This window comes from Papilio polytes, unplaced genomic scaffold, assembly GCF_000836215.1.
Source record: "Papilio polytes unplaced genomic scaffold, Ppol_1.0 DF824102.1, whole genome shotgun sequence".
Taxonomy (NCBI): domain Eukaryota; kingdom Metazoa; phylum Arthropoda; class Insecta; order Lepidoptera; family Papilionidae; genus Papilio; species Papilio polytes.
The window spans coordinates 250,264-272,461 of NW_013525102.1; the positions used below are offsets into that span (position 1 = coordinate 250,264).

A 22,198-nucleotide genomic window follows, 5' to 3' on the forward strand; every position below is an offset into this window, starting at 1 on the left:
AGGCGAAAGTTTGGATGGATGGATGTTTGATAGTGTTTGCAGACTAAACGACTGACCGGATTTCGATGAAATTTGGTAAAGATGTAGAAGATAGTCTGGAAGAACACATAGGCTACCACAGTTTACATATGTGTAGCCTATGGGCATAATTTAAAAAATATGAAAACTATTTCGAAGACAAAGCAAACAAGTTAAGAAGTTCAATTCTGAAAAGACTTGAACTAAAGCAGCATTAAGTAACAATTATTGGAATTTGGATAGCAAAACGTATTTACAGTAGCAGGTGAGGCTGCTTCAAGATCCATTGGCTCGAATATGAGGTTGGTTGTGGGCGCGAGCTGGATAATCTCTCCGCTCATCAGACACAGCTTCTTGTTGTCATCCAGCACCGTGTTCAAGTTCTCTATCCATATCGCGTCCACCGGCCCGTCGAATACCAGCCACTTTCTGTAATTAGAAAATCATTCAAGTTTTAGTAATAAAACAAAGATTGTATTTATTTACGGTCCTAATGATACGCTGGTATCATTACGTAATTTTAGAGCGGGCGCCCTTTTACTAAACTATTGCACAACTGTCTACGATTGTCGATTGTTTTGCAGCCAATTCAACTATTTAGTTGCACAACTAAAAATCGAGTAGTGTACGCACCTCCATATACACTCACAGGAATTATAGCGTGACTAAACAGATGTGCGATAGTTTAGTCAAAGGTGCGTGCATTCATAATAATCACAACAAATATTTACATCATGTAAATCAGTATAAAAATATAAAAAAAAACATATTATTTATCGCAACAAAAGATGAAATACCTATTATCATTAGGCGACACGGCGAATGCCCTGTAACTGACGGCTAAAATACCATCAGACCACTCGTGTGAGACAGGGTCGAACTGTCCGTACAGCTGCCCCATTGTTATAGACTTGGGATTGATCACCGTCCATTCTACAGCGTTCTCTGCCATCAGACCCTACATTACAAGGATAAATCGCTAGAATTATTAGTACTTACACCAAACTAATACAAACTACCTAATTTTTAAAAGAAAAAAGTTGAAATGTTTATTACAAATACTTCTAAATCGGTTACTACGTTTCTTTATAAAGTGAAAGTGCATTTTTTAATGTGCAATATTTCATTTCTTAAACCAAAATTTCTTGTATAAGTACCTTTTCGGAAACCATAGCCAACGCACCCCCTAGAGCGTGGTAGCACTTAGTTTTACCCGCAAATGGAAGCCCGACAAGCATGAGACCGTGACGTACTAGAATCATCTCGTACAACTGAAGAACCTGCAAACATATTGAAAATTAACAACTTTGTACTCATGACACGAAAAACAACGAATTCTAATTGTACTTTTTGGGAAGTTTGAGTATCGAAATATAATAACTAAGCTAAAAATAAAGATGATTATAAAGTTATAAAACCATAAGTTAAAAAATACAAATAACATCTTACCTTTTCCACAAAGAAGTCATTTGCCACCAAGTTGATATTTACACAAACATCCTTAAGACAAGCCACTAGATGCGGGAGACCGGCAAGAGGCAGCGGCAGCCCAGGGAATAAATCTCCAATGATGCCCTGTTGATACAAGCATAAATACTAATTCATAATCCTATGTATATTTCTAAATAATTTTTAATTGTTCACAATTATTTTTTTTACCGATGTTATGGTGCGATAAAATATGTCACCAACCATAAAGAGCGGTACATCGTGTTCGAGGAACTTAGGCAAGTTGACATCCTTGATGGAGCGCAGCAGGATCACGTCCTCATCCTCGTCCGGGTACCGCAGCTTCAGCGCCCCCGCCGCGCGCAGCACTGACTTCACCGCGCGCATACCTTGAACAAATTATAATTATTAACTTTTGCACGTAACAGACAGTTAATAAACGAAGACTTGTACCAAAAACTGGAAGACAGAGAGTCAACTCGAGAAGACTAAGCGATCCTTAAGGGAAATGTACCTACCGTAATCGTAATGACTCTGAGAAGATAGTTGCTCAGAGCACAACTTGTAGGTGGCGACGATTTTGACTGCAAGCGGCTTGGCGTTGAGGTAGCCAAACGCGTACAACTCGATCTCGGAGATTAGTACGTAATCTGGCACCATCATCGCCACAGAACGGAACAATGCCTGTCAAAATCAAAACGTTAATAAATTTCTAGTGTTAACAGTACTTAAACCAATGTAGTGGTTCCTACCTTTAAATTATCTGGCAGCTCTGATCTTCCAGCGTAGCCAGGATTCATGGTGATGAAGACTGCACAAGACTTGTCTAGCTGCAACAGCGTGCCCTCGAACAGCAGCTCAGTGGCGCCCGAGTTGATGCCGCGCTGAATAGACAGAATCTGCTGCGCCACCACCGACAACACCTCCAAATCGATGCGGTTGAACTCGTCGAAGCAAGACCACGCGCCGCAAGACGCCAGACCCTAGTATAGTACCCAAATTTGTATCGGCTTGTGTTAAGTGTTGATAAAAACCTCGGTATTTTAGGTTATGTCCTGTTCTTTACAATAAAATGTAATATCAACGGTTACTTTCTTTCAAATTCCTTAGCAATCTTACCTTGAAGAATTTTCCGAGAGCAATATAGTCAAGGCCATCGGAACAGTTAAATACTACGCATTGTTTTGCGACAGCTTTGGCCAAGTCTTTCGTGGTCTCTGTTTTACCAGTACCAGCCGGACCTTCAGGAGCTCCACCTTTTTAAAAAAATTACATGACATTAAGCAACTAGTAGTATACATTTAAAGGTTTATTGAAGTACGTTATTACATGTACAAGGTATGACATTAACATGCCTAAGTTAAGATGCAATGCTCCAAAGAGTGTCCTGAAGCAGCGGTCGGTGAGCGGTGTGACCACCAGCCTGCCTGTGTTGCCGAGGTACTCGTAGCCGTACATGAGCTGCGAGTTGATCATCCGCGTCACTATCTGGTAGCCCTTCTCCTCTTGCTCCTAGAAAAATAAAGAAAATAAGTAGCAGTTTAACTTGAAATGAGCCGATTATTTATGAACTATCCCTTTTTACATGTTCATTGATTAGAAGTGTTATTTTAGAATGTTACCTCCCAATAGTATCGTATTTGCGACAGCCAATTGAAGTCGTTGTCTAGTTGCACCTTGAACTCAATGAGCAGCATCAGAACATCCCGAGCATGCACGTCCAGTACAACCAAAGCACCTAAGGTTAAATATACCATAGCCAATACACCAATAAAGTGCCAACATGTTAAAAAGTTTAGAAATTGTTAAGTTATATGATAAGAAGATTAATAAGGTATCTTAATGAAATGCCGCAATGTTTCTATGTAATAAATTAGTGTTAACCTAGAGTGATCCTGTTCTGCAAGCTTAATTCGCCGCGCACCAGGTCGACAATCTTCGAAATCTGGTAGTTACACTTGTCCCAGTAGGCTCGCATGGCGCGAATACTTATGTGAATCGCTTCCGTCACCTCGGACGTCCAGTACGTCATTGCTATGCATTGCACCTTAAATCCAAACAAACCCGTTCATTATCTTTTTTTTAGATTTAACTAGTCTATAACAAGAGAGATTGAAAAAGTTGTCTTTACGTAGTTGTAAAAATATGTTTTAAATAGACAAAATGGAATATTACCGTTTGGCCTGGCCATACAAGCACCCAGTCTTCTCGCGGCCGCTGCGAGTAGTCGTCATAAGAGGTGTGCACGACGTGATGCACTGACGACTTCATTGACACCTCCAGCTCCAAAAGCCATTTTTCTACCTGTATGTATTAAACAAATTGGTATTAAAGTATAATAGCGTCGTTTACAAAAATCTTTAACCAAACCGTGTACGCACTTGTCCTCTAGCGGCTACGGTGTTTATGGTCATCGTGAGCAGCACGATCTCCCCTTCTGAAGACCTCATGTGTGTCACCACCATCTCGTCCGTGAACGTAAGCCTCGCGATGCCCTCGAAACACTTCTTCAAATGAGGTTGCACTCTAAAGACGCAAAAGCACATATAAAAAACATATTAACACCAAAAGAACAATAATTTAAAACTCCAACATTAGACTTTGCTTGTTACAAACATTGTAAAATAAAACTAACCGCATTGGATCCTTCGTTTCGGATAAAATTTCAAGTAATTCGTCGTTGGACAAGAAGAAGAATCTTGGGAAATACAAGCGTTTCTTCTCGAGATATGCGTTCAGACCTCTCTGTACCATCTCCAGTAGATTATTAGACTTCTTCAATCTATCCAACATCTTCTCTATCGTGATCACGTCGAGGACTCGAGGCTCTGTAGCTGCGGCTTTCATTATTTCTCGCCACATCTGCAGCAGTGAATGCAATGATTTGTAAAAATTAGTAGATCATCTACTAATTTTTATAAATCTTCTTTGGCTTACCGTCAGCTTATAAATATTTTAGTAAGTATTTTTACTTCTAATATTCTTTAAAAACATGGGTGAAGTGCAAACCTTATCAACAGCGCTGAACCGTCGTCCTTCCTCAGGTATTTGCTGTTGGATATCGGGCGAGGAGAAGATTGGCTCCAGATACATCCACGTCGCTTGCACTTTCAGCCATTCGTCAAGTATTTCCTGCAGTAGTATTAGCTTCCCTTCCCAATCACTGTTCGGATAAAAAAAAAATTAACACCTAATTTAATAGCATGTTACACTTTAAACCTCACATAGTTAATCGATAACATTAATTAGTGTATATAATTTGTTTCACTAACTGTATAGTATCTTCGAATGGCTTTATGTATGGAGAATTCTTCATAGTTTGCGTTTTCACAATATGATCGTCGAGTAACAGCTGTATTTCATCAACACTTGACAAAATGTATGTACCAGTATCTCTGAAACAAAAAAAAAAATTTAATAATTGACTCCAATTCATAGGAACAATAGAATATGATAATGTACAGACTTGTAAGACAAAATTTCAAATTTAAGATCCGCCCATTCTTTCATCATCTTGTCCAAAGCTTTTTCGAGATTATTTTCTTTAGTTGCTGCTTCAGAGATTCCTTCGAACTTCTCAATGTAATCGTCTAAGTTGAAATCAATAACTTTTTCTAACGATAGCTCCTCGTCCACTACAATAGGGAACCCAACGATTTCAGACACTTTCTCCCAATGTCGTAATTTCATACCAGGATTTCCTAAAGTTTGAATAATTGGCATATGCGTTTTGAAGTCGTCCATTTTCTCCCTAAAAGTGAAACGATATTAGTTTATTAAATTCCTAACAAGTAAATTACACAAAATTTAATACTAAAGTATTTCAAATTAAAACTACCTAACGGAGACAGCTAGTTGATGAGTATCGGGAACATCTTGGAAAGATTTTTCAAGTTTGTATACAATTTTGTAATAGTAACTGACATCGCCTTCTATTTCTTCAGGATCGAAACTACCCACCTGAATAAAAATAAGTTTAAACATCATAAAACATGTAATTCAATAAATAAAATGAAACGTAAGAAAATTATTAAATTATAAATACCTTGGATTGCATCCAATTAGAATATTTTTGAAGAAAATCGTATCCTGCGTCAAATAATTTCTTGAAAGGAACCAATCGATCGTAGACAGCTTTTCTCTTTGGGTATTGCGACAATTCCCAGCCGAAGGAAGTTTCCTCTTCATTAAATTGATCTATTTTAATCAGTGCATTAGACAACCTGAAAAAAAAGTAAACGGATAATGGATTTAAGTATTTTTCATATTTTATTTATTAAAATAAATGTTCATTTCATAAAACATAATTTATGAAAAGTAATCAGAATTCTGATTCGGTTTGAAAAATCTTTCTCCGAATACGAACACAAAATTTAATTGAAAACCATTGATACTTTCCACGATATTCCACAAAAGCATAGTTAAACAAATCTATTAAATGTATTTTATATTACAGACAAATTCACTGAAGAAAATAATTCTCAAATATTAGTTATTTACTACGTGGTAAAGGTGTGGCAAATCTACTCAAAACTTCTGAATTGTACTGTATAATTTTTTTTCTTGTCCTGTTGTTTTTTTACCCAAATAAATAAAAAAAAATATAGTCCATTCTTATAATTCTGTAAATAAAACAACTGAATAAACTAGAAATTAAAAAGACTCACTTTTCATCAAGACGGTGCGCGCGCGACACATACTTGGGCAGTTCATTGATATCTCCCCAGTACTGCACCTCATTACACTGCAGTTCATACATATCCAGATCTTCGATAAATTTGGCGATCCGAACCTGACGAATATTATATTCACATTACGGTCTGAATACTGTAAGTTATTTTTAAAAATCAAAACCTACCTTTAAGAGGTCCTGATACTCAATCTTCTTTTGATCGCATATTGCTTTGCTCTCTTCTATAACACCAGGCATACGAGCGTACCTAGATTTTCGTAAAAATAAGATTAAACACTTTTCTAAAGAATTTAAAAATCAACCTAAAGTTCCTGTGACTATCAGGTTAAAGATTAACATTTCATTATGTTATTTAATGGACAAGGTATCTGAGTAATAATTTCTCATTTCCATAATATTGAGTTCATGATTACCAGTGAAATGTCTGGTTGTTGGCCTTGATCTCTAGCGGTGTAAATGACGTGTAGTCTCCGAGGAAGATGATGTATTTCATGACATTGCGTAGCTTGTCCTCCATCTCGTCGAGCACCGTCTCCTCCACCTTTTTATAGTACGCGATGAGGTCCATCAGCGCGGCCGTGTCTGGCGGCGGAGTCAGCAGAGTGGTCGCGATGTGGGAGTATTCGTCATAGATGCTAAATGGAAAGAAACTCTACTAAGATGTGTTTACTTTTTCATTACTTTACTCGTATTTCTATTTCATGTGAAGAGCAATTTGATTTGAACTTGTTACTTTTTTTTTATTTTACTTATTTATAAGTAGCTTAATTTTAATACAAAAATATAAAATTTCGCCAAATGCCATTCGGCAGTCCGGCATTCAATCTAACATTACGTACTTTTTGACCATGATCTGGTAATCATCAGTCATCTTCCTCAGCACCATGTTGGCGAGCCTGGTGGCGGAGCTGCGCAGCGAGCTGATGAGGTCTCCGCGCTGCATCATGAACATGCCAATAACGATGGTGCCCTCCAGCTTGGACGGTATCTCTCGAGCCAGCTCCACGTACTTGATGGACTCCTCGCAGAACTCCTCGAATGTCTTCTCCGGGTCAGCGTTGATAAAAGCTTCGACCTCATCCAGTGACTGTAGAGTAATAGATTATATGAAGAGGATTGAAAAAAGGCATGTGTGATAGTTGATGAGCCTATCGTCATTATGTAGACTCAATCGAAAATTGGCATGTAAATTACCTCCCCATTAAGTAGACAAACGTAATTATCAAAGTCTTGAATCCTCAGCTCGGGTCCGATCCGCTGCTCGTCAATTAAATCGGCAATACTCTTTTTGTACTTCTCAACTAACTCACTGTCTATCATTGGCTGTAATTAGAATTATGTTAATGCATTACAACAATGTTAAAAAGTAATAAAGACTGGCTAAGTCATAACAGTTATTTACAGCTCCTTAAAGAAATTGCTATAAGAGGTTTACGAAACATCGTAAAAAATGTATGTTTTATAAAATTCATTATTACTTTCAGCGTTGAACGCGAGGTAACATCGAAATCCTGGTACAAAATAGTCTCCAAGCGCGGCGTCTGTCGACAGGCGTCTATCAAGAAGTCATACAAAAGGCACAGCTGTTCACGAAACTGTTTAAATGATGGCTCGAAACCGATTGCATCGTTTTGAAAAGACAGATTAATTATGAAACCTTGGTTCATTCCCTGAAACAATGCAACAGTTTATTATACCACGAACTAATAGACAACTGGAGTTACAAAAATAATATATTACCCCAACGTCCATAATGTATTCAGTGTACTCTTTCATTGATTTCAAACACAACGTCTGCAAATTGAAGGTCATAATGGAGGCGAGACAGTTGTAAAACCGCTTCACCCTCGCCGCTTGCTTCACATCCGGTATCTGTTTCTTCTTGCTTCCCTACAAACAAATTGTAAAACAATTGACATCTAGTAAATCTAACCAGTTTTCAACAGCCTCGTATAGTCAATTAGGGAACACCTTGAGTTGTTGATGAACAAGCAAAGATATTGAGCAAAAAATACCAAACACGCAACTAAGCTAATGTTTTTTTGTTTGTTTTTTTTAGCAAACGTGTCTATAAAAGTAATCCAACCTGAAGGAAGACAGCCTGCACGGTGGGAATCCACTGCAGCGTCAGCACGTTGCCCGCCGCGTCAATGTGCCGCTTACACACGAAGCTGAAGTCCTGCAGCTCGTACGCCTCGTGCGTCATCATTATATCCTTCATGCTGATCAGTCGAAGGTCACTGGAATTATAGAAACAATACTAATACTATTAACATAGCTTCAACGATTTATCATAAAACTAGACTTTTTTACATTAGGTTTTGAGTGTTGTGTTTTCACGATTAGGAGAAAAGATATTTCTCTTTCCGATCTTCTTTAATTCATTAAGTCATGCTTAGTTAACCAAGTTCCGTTCAAACTTTGATCACTACTTTACTTACTTGAACTGTTTCCACCATATTTGTAGGACTTGTGCTATGCATGGATTCACAGTGTGCAGATTTCTCGTATTATACTTTTGTGCTAAGATGTACCTATTTCTCCAGGCGTCATCTTTCTTAGCTAATTCTTGCATTAACGGCGTTTCTTCTTCTTGCAACGATTCTTCCTTTAATTTTAATTTAATTATAATAATAACATAAAACAGTTTAAAGATTTAGCACCGATAGAAAGCATTGAAGCTACTCATTTTTGTTAAACGAAGCTGAGATATTACGTATTTACCGTGCTCGGATCTTTCAGTACAAAATCAACGATTGCTTTCTTCATACTCATCATGAAATCTTCTCTCATTTCGTCAGTACTGGTAAATAAAGTCTCCTTCCACTTTTTTAGTTTTAAAGGTATAAGGGTGTGCACGCTGTAAACAGAATCGAACTTTGTATTCTGTGTCCGAGCTTCAAAGTATGACTTGTAGCAATGGGTTTAATTCTTTTTGATTCAATAATAGCAATATTCTTATAAAAAAAACTTTGAACCCTTGACCACATGAACGGTAGGTCGTGCCCTAAACCTATACGCCATTGGTGCTACAAATTTCATACTAGCTACATAATTGGAGATTTTATAAGATTTTTAGAATTTCAGTAGGATTTCTAAAATGTTTACCGTAATATTATTTTATTATCCAATGGAGCAACGTGAATTGTGTCTATACCGTATCGTATATAGTAATAGTAACGGAGCATATTCTTCTCGTCCCCGGAAGGAATGGCGTCGCTGTCCTCCCCGGGGGCGGACTGACAAATGAGCTTCATTAGTTTAGCACGGAACTCCTCTCTGGCCTTCCTCATCGCTGTAAAGCTTTGCATAACTGAATTACAAAAAAAAAAGTTTCTTTAGTAACTTCCAGTAAACATTACAAAAGATTCTTTACAAGTCTTTGCAAAATGCCAGTTTAAAATGTTGATGATATTCAATTTCAAATTTGATGATCAACAAAGATGATGATAATGATGGATACAAAGACTTCAAAGGATTCGCAGCGTTTCTTATAACTTCCTTACAGAAATATAATTACCACTGGATCTTTTTCGAGGCCCCGATGCTCCTTTAGTTCGAGCTTTAGATGTTTTAGGTGGTGGAGGTAATTTAAGAATTTCTTCTGGTAGTGAAAAAAGGGGACGTGTTCTAATTTTGAAATCTTCAGGCATTGTTGCTTTGGGTATTTTAGGTAGCTTGATTTCAGATGATGATGCTTTGGGTAGTTCCTTAGTACGTTTTTGTTTTCGACTTTGCATTGTGAACTGTAAAAAATTACAAGGTAAATGGTTGATCCTACTATCTTTAAATTGTATCTTAATTTTAGTAATATATAATGCAATGCAAGGGACACTTTTTCCTTATTTTTTACTTCTTTGTATAAAGTCGCAGTTTAAATCGTCATTTATAGTTTTTAAACGCAATCTCATATGTCATAATCGACAGACTTTTGTTTGACGTTTGACAGTTAAAAAACTCAAGTTTTAACCTTTCTTTAGTATTTTAAACTACTATATTCATTAGAAATATATTTTTAACATTAATTAAACATAAACCCTTTACAAGGAGCTAACCAAAGTAGGTATTATTTAAACTTACCAGTTTTATAAGGCAGTGAAATAAATACGATGACCTTAACTTATTACGTGCTATATGTTATGAAATTATATCGTAAATATATTTCTACATAAAAAACATAAAGAAAATTATTATTAGTATTATTAAAGCTACTCTCACGCTAAGTAAATGTAGTGAATTATACATGTAATTAATTGTTGATGTATCCATGGTGACTTATCAATGTGTTCAAAAAACTGTTGGCAACCAATAAATTATTTCTTCTTTTTTATTTTTAAATGGTGTTCTAATAAAACCTTTTTGAATTAAAAAACAAAACATTGGTACAGTGATGGCACAGTGAGTTTTTTTAGTTTAACTGTGATTTAATAATTTTACAGATGAAACAAAAAGTTAAATGTTACTCAAAGGTAACTTACTTATTAAACTTAAGCTACATGCATGTATACAGCATTAAATTTAGCCAGCGACTAAACAGTACACACCATTGTGCAAACACAGCTGATTTAGCCTTGAAAATATTTAATAGGACTAGCTTATGATGTCATACTCTATGATGAATTGATTCATACAGTTTAAGCAAATCTGTGTTAAAAATTATGTGTGTTCTATCTCAATTATGCTTTTTAATTAACTGACATCATTTTGTGTGAGATTCATGTAATACTAAAACATTTACTGATGAATACAAACAGTGTACAGTAATTCATAAAATGATTTAAGATATTAGTAAATAATATATTGTATAACATTAATTTCAGATGATTTTCCAGTTGGTGAGGAGTCTACACACAGGTCCTGTCTGCCGTGCTGCGGAATCCTCCCTTTTGGCTAAATTAAGAAAGAAAACAGGTTATACCATTGCTAACTGTAAAAAGGCTCTTGAAATGCATAACAATGATACTGACAAGGTATGTATAAATTTAAATTATCTAACATTCATCATCATCCTCCTTATTCTAGTCCCGTAGGAGTGGCACAACAGGTTTTTGTCTTCCACATAACTATCATACATCACCTCAGTCATAACTCCCTTCATCATGTCACTTTTCACACAAATCCATCCATTTTTTTCTCTTTCTATCTCTAGATAATTAAACATTTTTACTGTAAAATTGAAATGGCTAATAAGTTTATTTTGACTAGAATATTAAGCAATTTTACCTTAAATTCAGATTATTAGTGACTGTGAAGTGTGTCAAAGAAAATCTGTGAAAATATTTGATAGGTTCTTTTTTACCTTTTAGTTCCGGTAAAGTGGATCAGGGACCTTGGCTATGATGAATCTTTGTTTTTTAATTTACAAAGCTATAGAATTCAAATGATAAGTTTGTTCTCCAGGCTGAAACATGGCTCAATGAGCAGGCTCAGGCTATGGGATGGGCAAAGGCTACAAAGTTAGCAGGCCGCTCTGCCCTCCAAGGCCTGGTAGCTGTGAAGTTTGACAGGAACCATGGTGCGCTTGTCGAGCTGAATTGTGAGACAGATTTTGTCGCTAAGAATGATAAATTCCAAAAGATGATTGAAGATGCTGCACTGGCTTGCTTCAAGTTTGCTCATACTAATATGCAGTCTAAGGGTCCAGTCACAAAGGTAATCAATAATTCGCTGTTTTATTATATTTAAATGAAAATTAGACACAATGGTCACCCTTTAATTGTTTAAATAACCCAAAAAACTTACAGATGGAGTTAGACAGTGAGCAATTGGGAAATTTATCAGCTGAAGGAGGAAAAAAACTGTCAGAAATATTAGCTTTATTTATTGGATCAGTAGGTGAGAATGCAGTGTTGAGGAGAGCCGAGTGTTGGAAAGCTAACAACAGTGATGTTAAAATCGCTGGCTACACTCACCCTGCACCGGCAGTACTTAGTGACTACTCAGCAGGGAAATATGGGGCTCTGTTAGCATACAAACAGGGTAAAGACCATGAAGATATCGGCAAACAACTCTGCCAACATATTGTAGGCTGTGCGCCAACAAAGATTGGTGACAAAGAATTGGATAAACCTTCTAAAAACTCTGATGATGAAACATGTCTCATATACCAAGAGTACTTGTTGGACCCGTCGTACACAGTAGATGAAGTTTTGCAAGAAAATAAAATTGAAGTCATAGATTATGTTAGATTCTCATGCGGAGAAGTTGCAGAAGCGTCTATGCCAGGTGTTGAGAAGCAACCATTAGATACAGTTCAAACTGTTCAGTGAATTACTGAAGTTAACGCAAATGTTAGAAATTATATTATTTTAAAATTATGTTGCATTTAAGATGAATAAAGTTATAAACTATTTATTTAAATTTATTTACACCTAATAAATGACAATTTTATCTATGGGATTCTACATGGATGTAATTTTTCTTTTTAGCTTTTCCTTTCCATAAAAAGGTTCTGCAGTCTTTCTTCCAGAATAGAGCTATTTGGTTAGCTTCGAAGTTGTAACCGTGGTGGTTGAGGACGTCGGGGGAGACGACGTGGAGTGCGAGCGTTGTTTGCTCCCGTGTCCTGAAGGGGCCAGGGACACAAGGCCGCAGTAGACAGCCGCACGGGCACACTGGTGCGATCTTTTGCGACGGCACCACGTTCATTCTGTTACACAAGTTTATCCTCTGGAAGTTCCCACACAGCTTGAATTCCTCCACCGCCCCAGTGAACGATTGTGTCGCTCGAAGCGTTAACGGTCTCGCGTTCTGGTTGTCCGCGGTACTCCTAAAGCCGACCGTCGACAATGATTTCTTAGTGATATTCGTACATTCCTCAAGATTTCTCTCTTCGTATTCGCTTTCTTTATCAGAATTATCTTCTGTAAACATGATCACTTGAAAAAAATAATTTAAACCAAATTCAAAACAATAATTTTATGACATTTGACAACTGCCGTCATTTGTTCCTGCCTTTCTGACGACTGTATCTTTCCTTTGTTTACCTCCTTGTTATTTCATAGATACATATGTAACCTTCTTGGCAAGGTTAAAGAAAAAGGTTTACTGCAGTCGACTATCAATTTACTGAATAGAACCTTACACCTTTCATATCGTAACAGTCAATTACCTGGAGATTTTTTACACGCAAAATGTATGTGACCTTGACCAACAATAGCCGAATTCCACAATGGAACTACCGTCACAAATGCTTACTGACACAGTTTAATTGACAATGATTTGAAGAGGACAAAAGTAAGTTTAACAAATGATTTCTATTAAATTACTCGACCGCATCGAGCATACTGTTATCCAGAAAACTAATTACGTATTTGTACATTCCCGTTACAAAAACATGATTCGATTCGAATTGATATCTCGCGACACTTTTACCAAATTATGGTAACAGGTGCTTAGGTATCTCTAGATAGTACTAAGAACGTGTAAATATGTATTTTGTGCTAATCCTAATTGGCATATCTATGACGAAAGTGCGGTCGCGGTATAAGAGACAAAGGGCGCGTCGGAGCGTGAATCCCGTGACGAGCGAAACCGATGCGAGTGAGATCAGTCTGTGTCCACCTCGCATGTGACCTGGCCAACACCTCTCAGTCACTCGGATTCGAATTCCTAGTCTTAAATCACTCCGAGTTCCCGCAATTACTCAGCTCTGAGATCCCAGTTACTCGGCTGTGAGTTAGTTCCACGAGATTCTGTTCGCCATTCTATAAAAGAGAAAAATAATCAGCTCTTATGGATGATTATCAGGTATGCGTCAACATATTTGAATGACTTTCAACGTTTTATTTGTTAAAATACTTCATAACATATCCAACAGGAGTCGGTTTTAAATTTTAACTTTGTACTTCACAATTATTTTTAAAACAAATCCAGGATATCTTCTGATAATGTCTTTTAGTTAGAAAAATGCCTATCTGTTGATTTTACATTTTTAAGAATTTACACAGACTACAAAAATTACAACACAGAAAATTAATAACATGTTTTCACGTAAATATTTTGACTGCAAATTAACTGTTTACAAATGTACAGGAACTTTATGTTTATGTTGAAGATTAACACTACTTGATTACTTGTCCTGATGTGTTTACCAAAGTTTTAGTCCAAAGTACAGGAGGTTTTTTGTGGCACAGTTTTTCTGGAGTAACTACAGATATTATTGCAACGTTATCTATACTGATATTATAAAGAGGAATGATTTGTATATTTGTATGTATTTAAATAACTCAAAAATTAATGAGCCGATTTCAAAACTTCTTTCACCATTAAAAAACTACGTTATCAGTGAGTAACGTAAGCGATATTTGTTTTTATTTCACGCGGGCGAAGTTACGAGCAACAGCTAGTTTTCTATAATCTTAATATTGAAGTAGGTTGCGCATTTTGAAATTGTACACATAAAACAATGCGCTTGATCGATTATCAATCGTCTTGTTAACTTCGTTGCATTTTAACCGTCATCTACATATGTAAAGACTTAAAGCGTGTGTTAGTAAATAAAGATGTTAATGATCAAAATGATAAGTATTGGTTATTTATTGCGATGTAACCGATAATTAATGGTCTTACGGCAATTCGGAGTTGTCGGAGCCGAGAGATGAAACCGCGATATCGTTGCAGAAACATCTCGCTACTTTCGCGGCGGAATCATTATTATACTTGGTTTTTTAATACACTCAAGTGCAGTCGGCGTGAAACAATTTTCTTTTTCACCGTCGATCGACGGTCGTTGTTTGTTGTTTAGTCTGTGCCGAGTGGTTGACCGATGCGGTCGTGTTTTGTCACGCAACAATAAGTGCGGTGCAAACGAATGGTCCGACTGAACGCGGTGGTGACGGCCCGCGCCGATTCCACCACAGCTCTCCAGATAAACGACACGAAAATGCATATACTAGAGATTGGTGCTGATCAAGTAATTGTTTTTATACATTTTTATTTATATTTGCTTTTACTGTACAGTGCGAAAACAGTAACAACAGTAGAAAGAAAAAAAAAATAAAAGCGATTGTTTTGCGACCATTAAGTTATTTATTGATTTAAAATTAATAGACAAAATTAAATATTTTACGTTGTCACATACTTAGATTATTTCTCCCTTCAACTATAAAATAGAAAGTAAAAAAGTAGGTAGACATGTAAAGTGCAAGCATAGGAAGTTAAATTTTATAGTTAAATTTTTAGTTCCGATAATCTGTACAATCAATCAATCAAATTCCTATTGAATTAGCAACCATCTATGAACCTATGAACCCAAAGGTTTTTATGACTGATGCGCTTGCGCTGCTCTGGAAAAAAATATATTTACTACACCTACAATGTAAACCTATTGAGAATCTGAAGTCTCTATCAATATGCTACGGGGTATTGTTACGTGGTTGTTTTTTTTTTAAATATGTAAAAACAGAGTATGCCAGTATTTTTTTCAAATGTTTTCAGCTAACCTAGCTGTTTATACGAAATGCGAAACTTATTAACTGAAACAGTGATTTAACAAATTATTCTGACTACGAAATAGTAAGATTTTAGTGAGGATCTGGTTGTTCACAAACTGGTGGTGAAAAAACTTCTTCTAGAAGAAGAAATAACAAGTATTTTGTGTGTATCTATAGTGGCTAGTCTGAATAGGTCGTATTGGCATCGCTAACAAGTAAGACATCGTTCGCTCCGCATTATTCTCAGCTGTGACCGACTACCGTTACATCGACCTGATTGTTTTTAATTTATTAAGATCACAATCAGCCACATTCGCTACTAATGTTAAGAAATATTATATTTCCTTACAAAGTTAGACACGTACATTTGTTTGAGATGTTTTTTATTTAATACCAGATTTCTAAAAATTTTCTAATATATTTTTAACCATTCAAGGTACGCTTGATAAAGTTTGTGCTAGGACTTGGTTCATAACAATAAAGGAGTGGCGGGATTCAAACCCTCTACCTCAAAATCGTCAGTCCGTATCCCAAACCATTAGACTATTGGCGCATCAAATTGTAAAAGGAAATAATTTAATATCTGCATATATAAAGTGTTTGTCGAACTTCACACACCCTTTTCGTATCAAAATAAATACGATTACATAACTATTTGTGTTTTTAAACTTCTTGTACAATAGTCTTTAATCAAGGTTATATGACTATTCCCTAGTTAAATCTTTATCCGGCCTTTATTTGGCCGCTCCCACTAAGGTGTAGTAGCATTGTTATGCCTAGACTTTGTGATCGGGTCGTAATTTTAACCTTTTGTACGATCACGAAATAGATGGGATTGGTTTTGTTCTATAAATCGACAAAGGTTAACTCCAACTTAGTTTCTACAAAGTTTTCATATCGTTATGTCACTAACGGAATGCTAATTCCGTCTGTTTGTACATTGCCTAGGCCTAGGCGAATGGCAAACTGTCAGTAATTTATGTAGATGAATTAAGATTATTAATATTTTGATGTATATTATACTGACGAAATTAAAAATGAAATATTTCATCGATCGCAAGTTATTATAATTGTGTTTTTAAAATGTGTAGAAAAGTGTTAAATTATTAACATTATAGGATATAGACGTAATATGTAGATGAGATCTAAACTGTTTACTAATATTTGATACTATCAATAACTCTTTTTACATCTGTTTCCACTTAGATTAAAGTTTCTAACACACGTCCAGGTGCTAAGTGTTCTGCTAAACTGTTATGTCATAATGTTGTATAATTCAATTTGTAACACGGCAGGATGACGATGGCACTGCTCGCGCCGCCGATGCTGTGTTTCGGACCGTACCTCGCGATCACACCACCTTCCTTGTCTGGAAAATCACGGTAAGTTCCGTTTAATTTTAAACAACGCAGTCGTATAAACATTTTATGTTATGAGGAAGGATGAATCGCATGTTACAAGGAGAACATTAGTTATGAGTGTAGTACACCGGTAGAGGTAGACCTAGAAAGAGATGGATGGATTGCGTAAAAGGTGACATGATCAAAAAGGGAGTGATGACTGAGATGACGTATGATAGTTATGTGGAGGACGAAAACCTGTTGCGCTACTAAGATAGTAGGATAAGGAGGATGGCGATGACGCAGTCGTATAAACATACCGGTTCTGGTAAACCACACCATCATAAATTGCAATGCCGCACGATCCAACAATTAACTTCTAGATTCGCGTCGGTGTGTCGCGTGTCGTTCGTACAAAGCTAATTTCACTTTCACGTCTCAATCACATCACGATAAAACGTCGTTAGTAAACTGCGAACTGGGAATTGTATCTTTTGTTTACGTAACAGATATTCATGTAATCCATCGCATTTGCTAACTTTAACTCTTTTCTTATTGATCTAGTAAAATATATCTCTCATCTCTTTCATTCTCGAAAAAACGGAGATAACATCTGTTTGCCTGATATAGTGTTAATATATATTTCATGATTCAAACGACAAAACATCTAATGACGTAGTAATAACCAGGTCATTCACATTTTTATGTAAATCTAAAAAAACTACATCGAAATGTCCACCAATATGCTTAGTGCCTATCCTCGAAATAAACATAAAATGTAACAAGAAATATGTAATTCCTTGTTAAGAAAAATTCGATGTAATATTAAATTGTGTTCTTGTTGGATAATACAGATTTAAAAGAATCTAAAACTAAATTAAAATATTTTTTGGATGGAAACGAATATATTTAAATAAATATAACAAAACAGATTTACATAATCACTAATGCTAATTATTACATAACAAAAAATATTGATTTATTAGTTAGTTAAATTAGAAATTATAAAAAAAATTAACGTATTTATACGATATACATATTAAAAAGATTTAGAAACAGATGTCGTTAAAAATGTTTAATTTTGTCAAACTAGACTAACCGGAAATTTTAAAGGACTTAAGCAACAGAAAGATAACAGAAAACTCTTTCGAAATGTAAAAGTTTCAAATTACTCGACATTGCGAATACGTTTAAAACCTAGGAAATGAGTTCCTTTGTAACAACACAATGTAAACAATGACAGTATTCTCATGAACCTTGCGAGTGTTGAGTTGAAGTTACTGGGTCGTCTCCAAGTGAACTTCCACGATGAACAATCCAGCGTTGTTGAGAAATAATTTTAAAACTACCCGATGTCGTGAGAAGTGAATTTATCGGAACAATACATAATGTGTTTCGTTATATGGTTGTCCTCACGCCTTTTAAAAGGTCGTACAATTTATTTCGTGTTTTTTTGTAATTCTATTGTCGAAAATTACAATCACGATTTGCTTAATGTTCCGTGGAAAAATGTATGTAAAAAGTATGTCATTACAATGCGGGATGATAACAACAAGGACTAAGTACGTGACAATCTAGTAAGGTAAGTTTTAAAATAGGAAGAAAAATAAAAGACAAAAGAAATACTTTTTTATTTATCACGATGTCGAAGTCATCTAAAGTAATCTTACGTCTTACTAATTGACAGGACTTTATCAGCTTCAGGTTCTTTGGGAAACCGAACATTTATTAAAACTTGCAGAAAATGACAAAAGATGGAAGCAAGAATTTGTTATTGCATTTATGACCAGTTACAAACCTTGTGTCGCCGTGACGAGTAGAAAGTGCATCGCGTGCCACGACAAACGGGCGCGACACACTCTTGCATAGTGAGGTCCGCAGGCTGGGCCTGACTGCGTCTTTGTTGCATACTAGGTAACCTTATTTGATCAAAATGCTCTCAAACGGTCGGGTTTATAACAAACATTTGTTGACGCATGTACTTATCACTGTAGCTATCAATTGCTGTGATATTTTTGTCTAAAGATCATTAATAATATAGTTGAAATTGTGTTAAAATGTTCTGTCTACTTATGGTACGTGAAAATAGCGTATAAACTGATCTTATGATGGTTTGTGGACTAAAACTGAACTAAGCATAAACGATTATATTTGTATATGTAATGCCCTCTGTAAAATTCAGCTTTTGCAGTTAGTAAGTTTACGATGGGATCGTCGAAATAACGTATTCCTGTTGCAAAAAGAAAGTAAAGATACTTTGTTTATTCTAATTACAGCTTTTTAATACATGATAATGTTTAATTAAGTCGCTTCTCAACATAAATCAGTATAGTTAGATACGCATCGGTAGAAAGTGAGGAAAACCGAAAGTTTCCCGGCGAGCGCTCTTACACCGTTTGACATAAAACATGTAAATCGTCGACTGCACTCATAAACGCTCGCAACTGCTGTAATAATTATTAATTGATGGATGCGTAATCACGACACAGTCATCAGTTTAACAAACTTTGATATAACATTTGTTTTTTTTATAACATAAGGTAGCAAACGAGCAAGCGGCCACCTGAATCCGCCAAAATGGCAAAGTGACCGCTGCCCATAGACATCCGTAATTGTAGATGCGTTGTCTACCCTTATCCGACGGAGTAGACGCACGTAAAGAGGACATTTCCCCTTCCTATGCATCTCCTCCGCCGTCAAATCCACTTCCCCTTCCCATCCTCCCCTTATAAGAAAAGGGTGGTCAAGAGAATGGGACTTAAATTAGGCCTCCGGCACTACACTCGTCAGACGAAACACGGAATTGCTTCCATTTTACGCCTGTCTTCTTAGTGGTCGTGGTATTACACCGGGTGAGCCGGCCTCTTCGTGCGAAGATGTTCAAGCGGGCACTACCAGTGTACTGTCATAACAGTAACAAAATACATCTTGGTTTAATAATGTACTTAGAAGCCTTATCCGCAGCATTAAATCCTTTAGAGACTTACGGAAATTAATTAGAAAGTTACCGCTACCCTGAGGCTTACGAAGCATCGCAAGTGCTTTCATCAAAAGCTTTTGTACAGGGTATCATTACATTATGCGGTAATATTTTTTATTTTTTTAACATTTGTTGAACACTTTTTTTTCTATCCTTACTAAATATTTCAACAGAACAGATTTTGCTAAAGTCGTAAGTTACGTCCGTAAAGATGTTTGTAGAATGATATAGGAAATATGTCGAATTTAGTTACAAAAATTGTAATTGTAACGTCACAATTTTTTCTAATCCAAATAATAACATAACATACGCTTCGTCGCTAGCTGTAACGTTAGTTTGAGACGTGACTGGATGTTTTGTTTTGAATTCGTTATAGATATAATTGGTAAACTATTTCTAAATTAAATTTAGGATTAAGTCTGAATGCATAACAATAACAATGCGATATCGGTGTATCGTAGCAATGATTCACCAGTATACCGCTACTCCGAGCTGCGCCGGCGCCAACCAAGCGAGGCCGGGCATGGTAAACGTTCGAGAAGTTGCGTTTCTAGATCTTTATACGTTTTCTTGGCCCAGGATTGAACATCCGAAACAATCGTATGAAAATGTAGACATCTCAACTTCATTTTAATAATTCTGATAACATATTTGTGTCCCGGGAATTTCGATAGTCTACGGTTACTATAAAATTGACAATAATACGTATTAAGTTTGCTATAGTTAACTGCAGCAGGTTTTTTACGTTCTGTCAATAGTTTGCTAATTAGGTGTAAATTATAAGACTTAAGATGTCGGTTCGTTAGTTCAATAATTACAAAATTAATGACGGTAGAACTAATCTTGCTAAACAGACTTTATCGGTACAAACTTTAGAAGACCATCGCTGCAATAAAGAATACCCCTGCATTTACTTTAGAAAATTGATTCGTTTTTGTTATGTGTATAAAAGCGGAACATGCAATTGTTAGCAATTATTGTGCCACGTTAATTGGTAACAAAAAGCGATAGAACGAGGTGATGGAATCGAATCAGTCCGGCAGCTCAGCCGCCTGTCATCCACGCTACGCTGCCGTTGATGCCTCAGCTATTTATGGCTCAATTAGAAAGAAATAACCAAGAACAGTAAGATTACAGACACCAAGCTGCGTGTAATATTTACTCGATTTACTGTTTTTCTTTAGGTGTGTTAGTTCTTCAGTATTTTTTTCAAAGTGATCTTTTCTTGACCCTGACAAAAATTTTATTGATTTAGACTGTTTGAGTAAAAACGTCTTTCTGATTTGAACTATATTATTACGCACAATCATGTTTTGCTTCAACTCGTCTATTGACACATTATCGTCACCGTTCGCTTCACAAACTAATATCGAAAACTCTCCAACTATCAGCAAATGTCGTGTCGCTATCAGGATAATCCCAACAATCTGACGAGTCCCGCGTTAATCGCCGATCATGCATGAACACCTATTATATTGTCTCGTCATCGCAAATCTATATGAATCGGTGATGTTTTTATGCATAACTGACGCAGCTAATGGACGTCATTATGTCGCGCGCCATCACGAATGTTACGACGATTATCGCTGGTTAGCTGAATCAATAAATCAATCAATATGTGATTGAAAAACCTAAATCCTTACTGTAGTATTAAACATTGCTATAAATAAAAAATATATACACGCACACTACTGTGCAAAGGTAAAAAAGAAATCGTGCCGAGGAAAATTGAATTTAATTGTTTTTTGCGAAATAGAAAGCGCAATGACCAATGATATGGGCTGCAATTAACCGTTAGGTCGATCAGTTTCACTTCTAATAGCGTATTGGTCTAGATTTTATAAAATCAAACAGTCTTGATACTTATTCGCACAATATTTACTTGTAAAATTATGATGCATGACGTTGATTTATATAGTCTCTTCATTTTGAATCTAGATGTTAAGATCTGCTTGCGTCCTATGTATTTCATGACACATAATTTACTCAATTAATGTATTGAATGCGCGGCGTCTTCAGGAGAGTGGCACGGAGCTGATGCCGCGGTCGCAGTACGGCACATTCTACGACGGCGAAGCCTACCTTGTGTACTCCTGCTCGCTGCCAGGACATCCGGCCGGCCCGGACGTCATCGTGAGTTACGACAAAACTTAACGTATTATTTTAATTATCTTACAAACTAGCAAAAGAAGCAGTTGATATTTTTACATGAATACAGAGACGGGAAGTAAAAGAGAACGGTGAGTGCAGCGAGCGACATATACACGCGTGGTGCGGCGAGCGC

The 22,198-nt window shown here is 36.3% G+C and overlaps 4 protein-coding genes across 8 annotated transcripts in view; 2 read left to right on the forward strand and 2 right to left on the reverse strand.

Annotated features, from left to right (window-relative positions):
* The window catches only part of LOC106099784 (dynein heavy chain 7, axonemal), a 27,694-nt gene extending 17,262 nt beyond the window's left edge, over positions 1-10,432 (reverse strand). Inside the window, exons 1-32 of the mRNA XM_013278441.1 lie at positions 10,241-10,432; positions 9,681-9,906; positions 9,269-9,473; positions 8,885-9,020; positions 8,602-8,768; positions 8,247-8,400; positions 7,901-8,050; positions 7,639-7,830; positions 7,355-7,483; positions 7,000-7,247; positions 6,574-6,795; positions 6,326-6,407; positions 6,135-6,259; positions 5,513-5,690; positions 5,306-5,427; positions 4,934-5,218; positions 4,740-4,862; positions 4,477-4,630; positions 4,103-4,329; positions 3,849-3,993; positions 3,643-3,771; positions 3,352-3,514; positions 3,090-3,205; positions 2,823-2,979; positions 2,587-2,723; positions 2,220-2,450; positions 1,986-2,151; positions 1,711-1,856; positions 1,468-1,593; positions 1,176-1,298; positions 816-976; positions 276-447 (exon numbers count right to left, since the gene is read on the reverse strand). Coding sequence (XP_013133895.1) covers positions 276-447; positions 816-976; positions 1,176-1,298; positions 1,468-1,593; positions 1,711-1,856; positions 1,986-2,151; positions 2,220-2,450; positions 2,587-2,723; positions 2,823-2,979; positions 3,090-3,205; positions 3,352-3,514; positions 3,643-3,771; positions 3,849-3,993; positions 4,103-4,329; positions 4,477-4,630; positions 4,740-4,862; positions 4,934-5,218; positions 5,306-5,427; positions 5,513-5,690; positions 6,135-6,259; positions 6,326-6,407; positions 6,574-6,795; positions 7,000-7,247; positions 7,355-7,483; positions 7,639-7,830; positions 7,901-8,050; positions 8,247-8,400; positions 8,602-8,768; positions 8,885-9,020; positions 9,269-9,473; positions 9,681-9,900 — 5,091 coding nt within the window. The 5' untranslated portion in view covers positions 9,901-9,906; positions 10,241-10,432. The remainder of the gene's footprint in view (positions 1-275; positions 448-815; positions 977-1,175; positions 1,299-1,467; positions 1,594-1,710; positions 1,857-1,985; positions 2,152-2,219; positions 2,451-2,586; positions 2,724-2,822; positions 2,980-3,089; positions 3,206-3,351; positions 3,515-3,642; positions 3,772-3,848; positions 3,994-4,102; positions 4,330-4,476; positions 4,631-4,739; positions 4,863-4,933; positions 5,219-5,305; positions 5,428-5,512; positions 5,691-6,134; positions 6,260-6,325; positions 6,408-6,573; positions 6,796-6,999; positions 7,248-7,354; positions 7,484-7,638; positions 7,831-7,900; positions 8,051-8,246; positions 8,401-8,601; positions 8,769-8,884; positions 9,021-9,268; positions 9,474-9,680; positions 9,907-10,240) is intronic.
* LOC106099785 (elongation factor Ts, mitochondrial) lies at positions 10,095-12,512 on the forward strand. Of its 5 annotated transcripts, none has more exons than XM_013278445.1 (4): positions 10,095-10,219; positions 10,981-11,130; positions 11,561-11,812; positions 11,905-12,512. In XM_013278445.1, exons 2-4 carry the CDS (start codon positions 10,981-10,983, stop codon positions 12,427-12,429), a joined length of 927 nt encoding a protein of 308 aa, XP_013133899.1. In that variant the 5' UTR covers positions 10,095-10,219; the 3' UTR covers positions 12,430-12,512. The 5 variants fall into 5 exon arrangements, with proteins under 5 accessions (XP_013133899.1, XP_013133900.1, XP_013133896.1 ...); XM_013278446.1 differs by having other exon boundaries at positions 10,993-11,130; XM_013278442.1 differs by lacking the exon at positions 10,095-10,219 and adding an exon at positions 10,534-10,629.
* Positions 12,496-13,147, reverse strand: LOC106099787. Its single transcript, XM_013278448.1, has one exon. The coding sequence runs from the start codon at positions 13,031-13,033 to the stop codon at positions 12,548-12,550; it is 486 nt and encodes a 161-aa protein (XP_013133902.1). The 5' UTR covers positions 13,034-13,147; the 3' UTR covers positions 12,496-12,547.
* Positions 13,148-14,882: 1,735 nt separating this feature from the next.
* The window catches only part of LOC106099416 (villin-like protein quail), a 10,084-nt gene continuing 2,768 nt past the window's right edge, over positions 14,883-22,198 (forward strand). The window contains exons 1-4 of the mRNA XM_013277975.1: positions 14,883-15,074; positions 16,890-16,976; positions 21,934-22,047; positions 22,133-22,196. Coding sequence (XP_013133429.1) covers positions 14,973-15,074; positions 16,890-16,976; positions 21,934-22,047; positions 22,133-22,196 — 367 coding nt within the window. The 5' untranslated portion in view covers positions 14,883-14,972. The remainder of the gene's footprint in view (positions 15,075-16,889; positions 16,977-21,933; positions 22,048-22,132; positions 22,197-22,198) is intronic.

Coding starts and splice junctions, on each gene's coding strand:
- LOC106099785 (XM_013278442.1), top strand. CDS start 10,600: ATGAAACAAAAAGTTAAATGTTACTCAAAG. Junction 11,131..11,560: donor ATAACAATGATACTGACAAG/GTATGTATAAAT, acceptor TTTGTTCTCCAG/GCTGAAACATGGCTCAATGA. Junction 11,813..11,904: donor CTAAGGGTCCAGTCACAAAG/GTAATCAATAAT, acceptor AAAAACTTACAG/ATGGAGTTAGACAGTGAGCA.
- LOC106099787 (XM_013278448.1), bottom strand. CDS start 13,033: ATGTTTACAGAAGATAATTCTGATAAAGAAAGCGAATACGAAGAGAGA.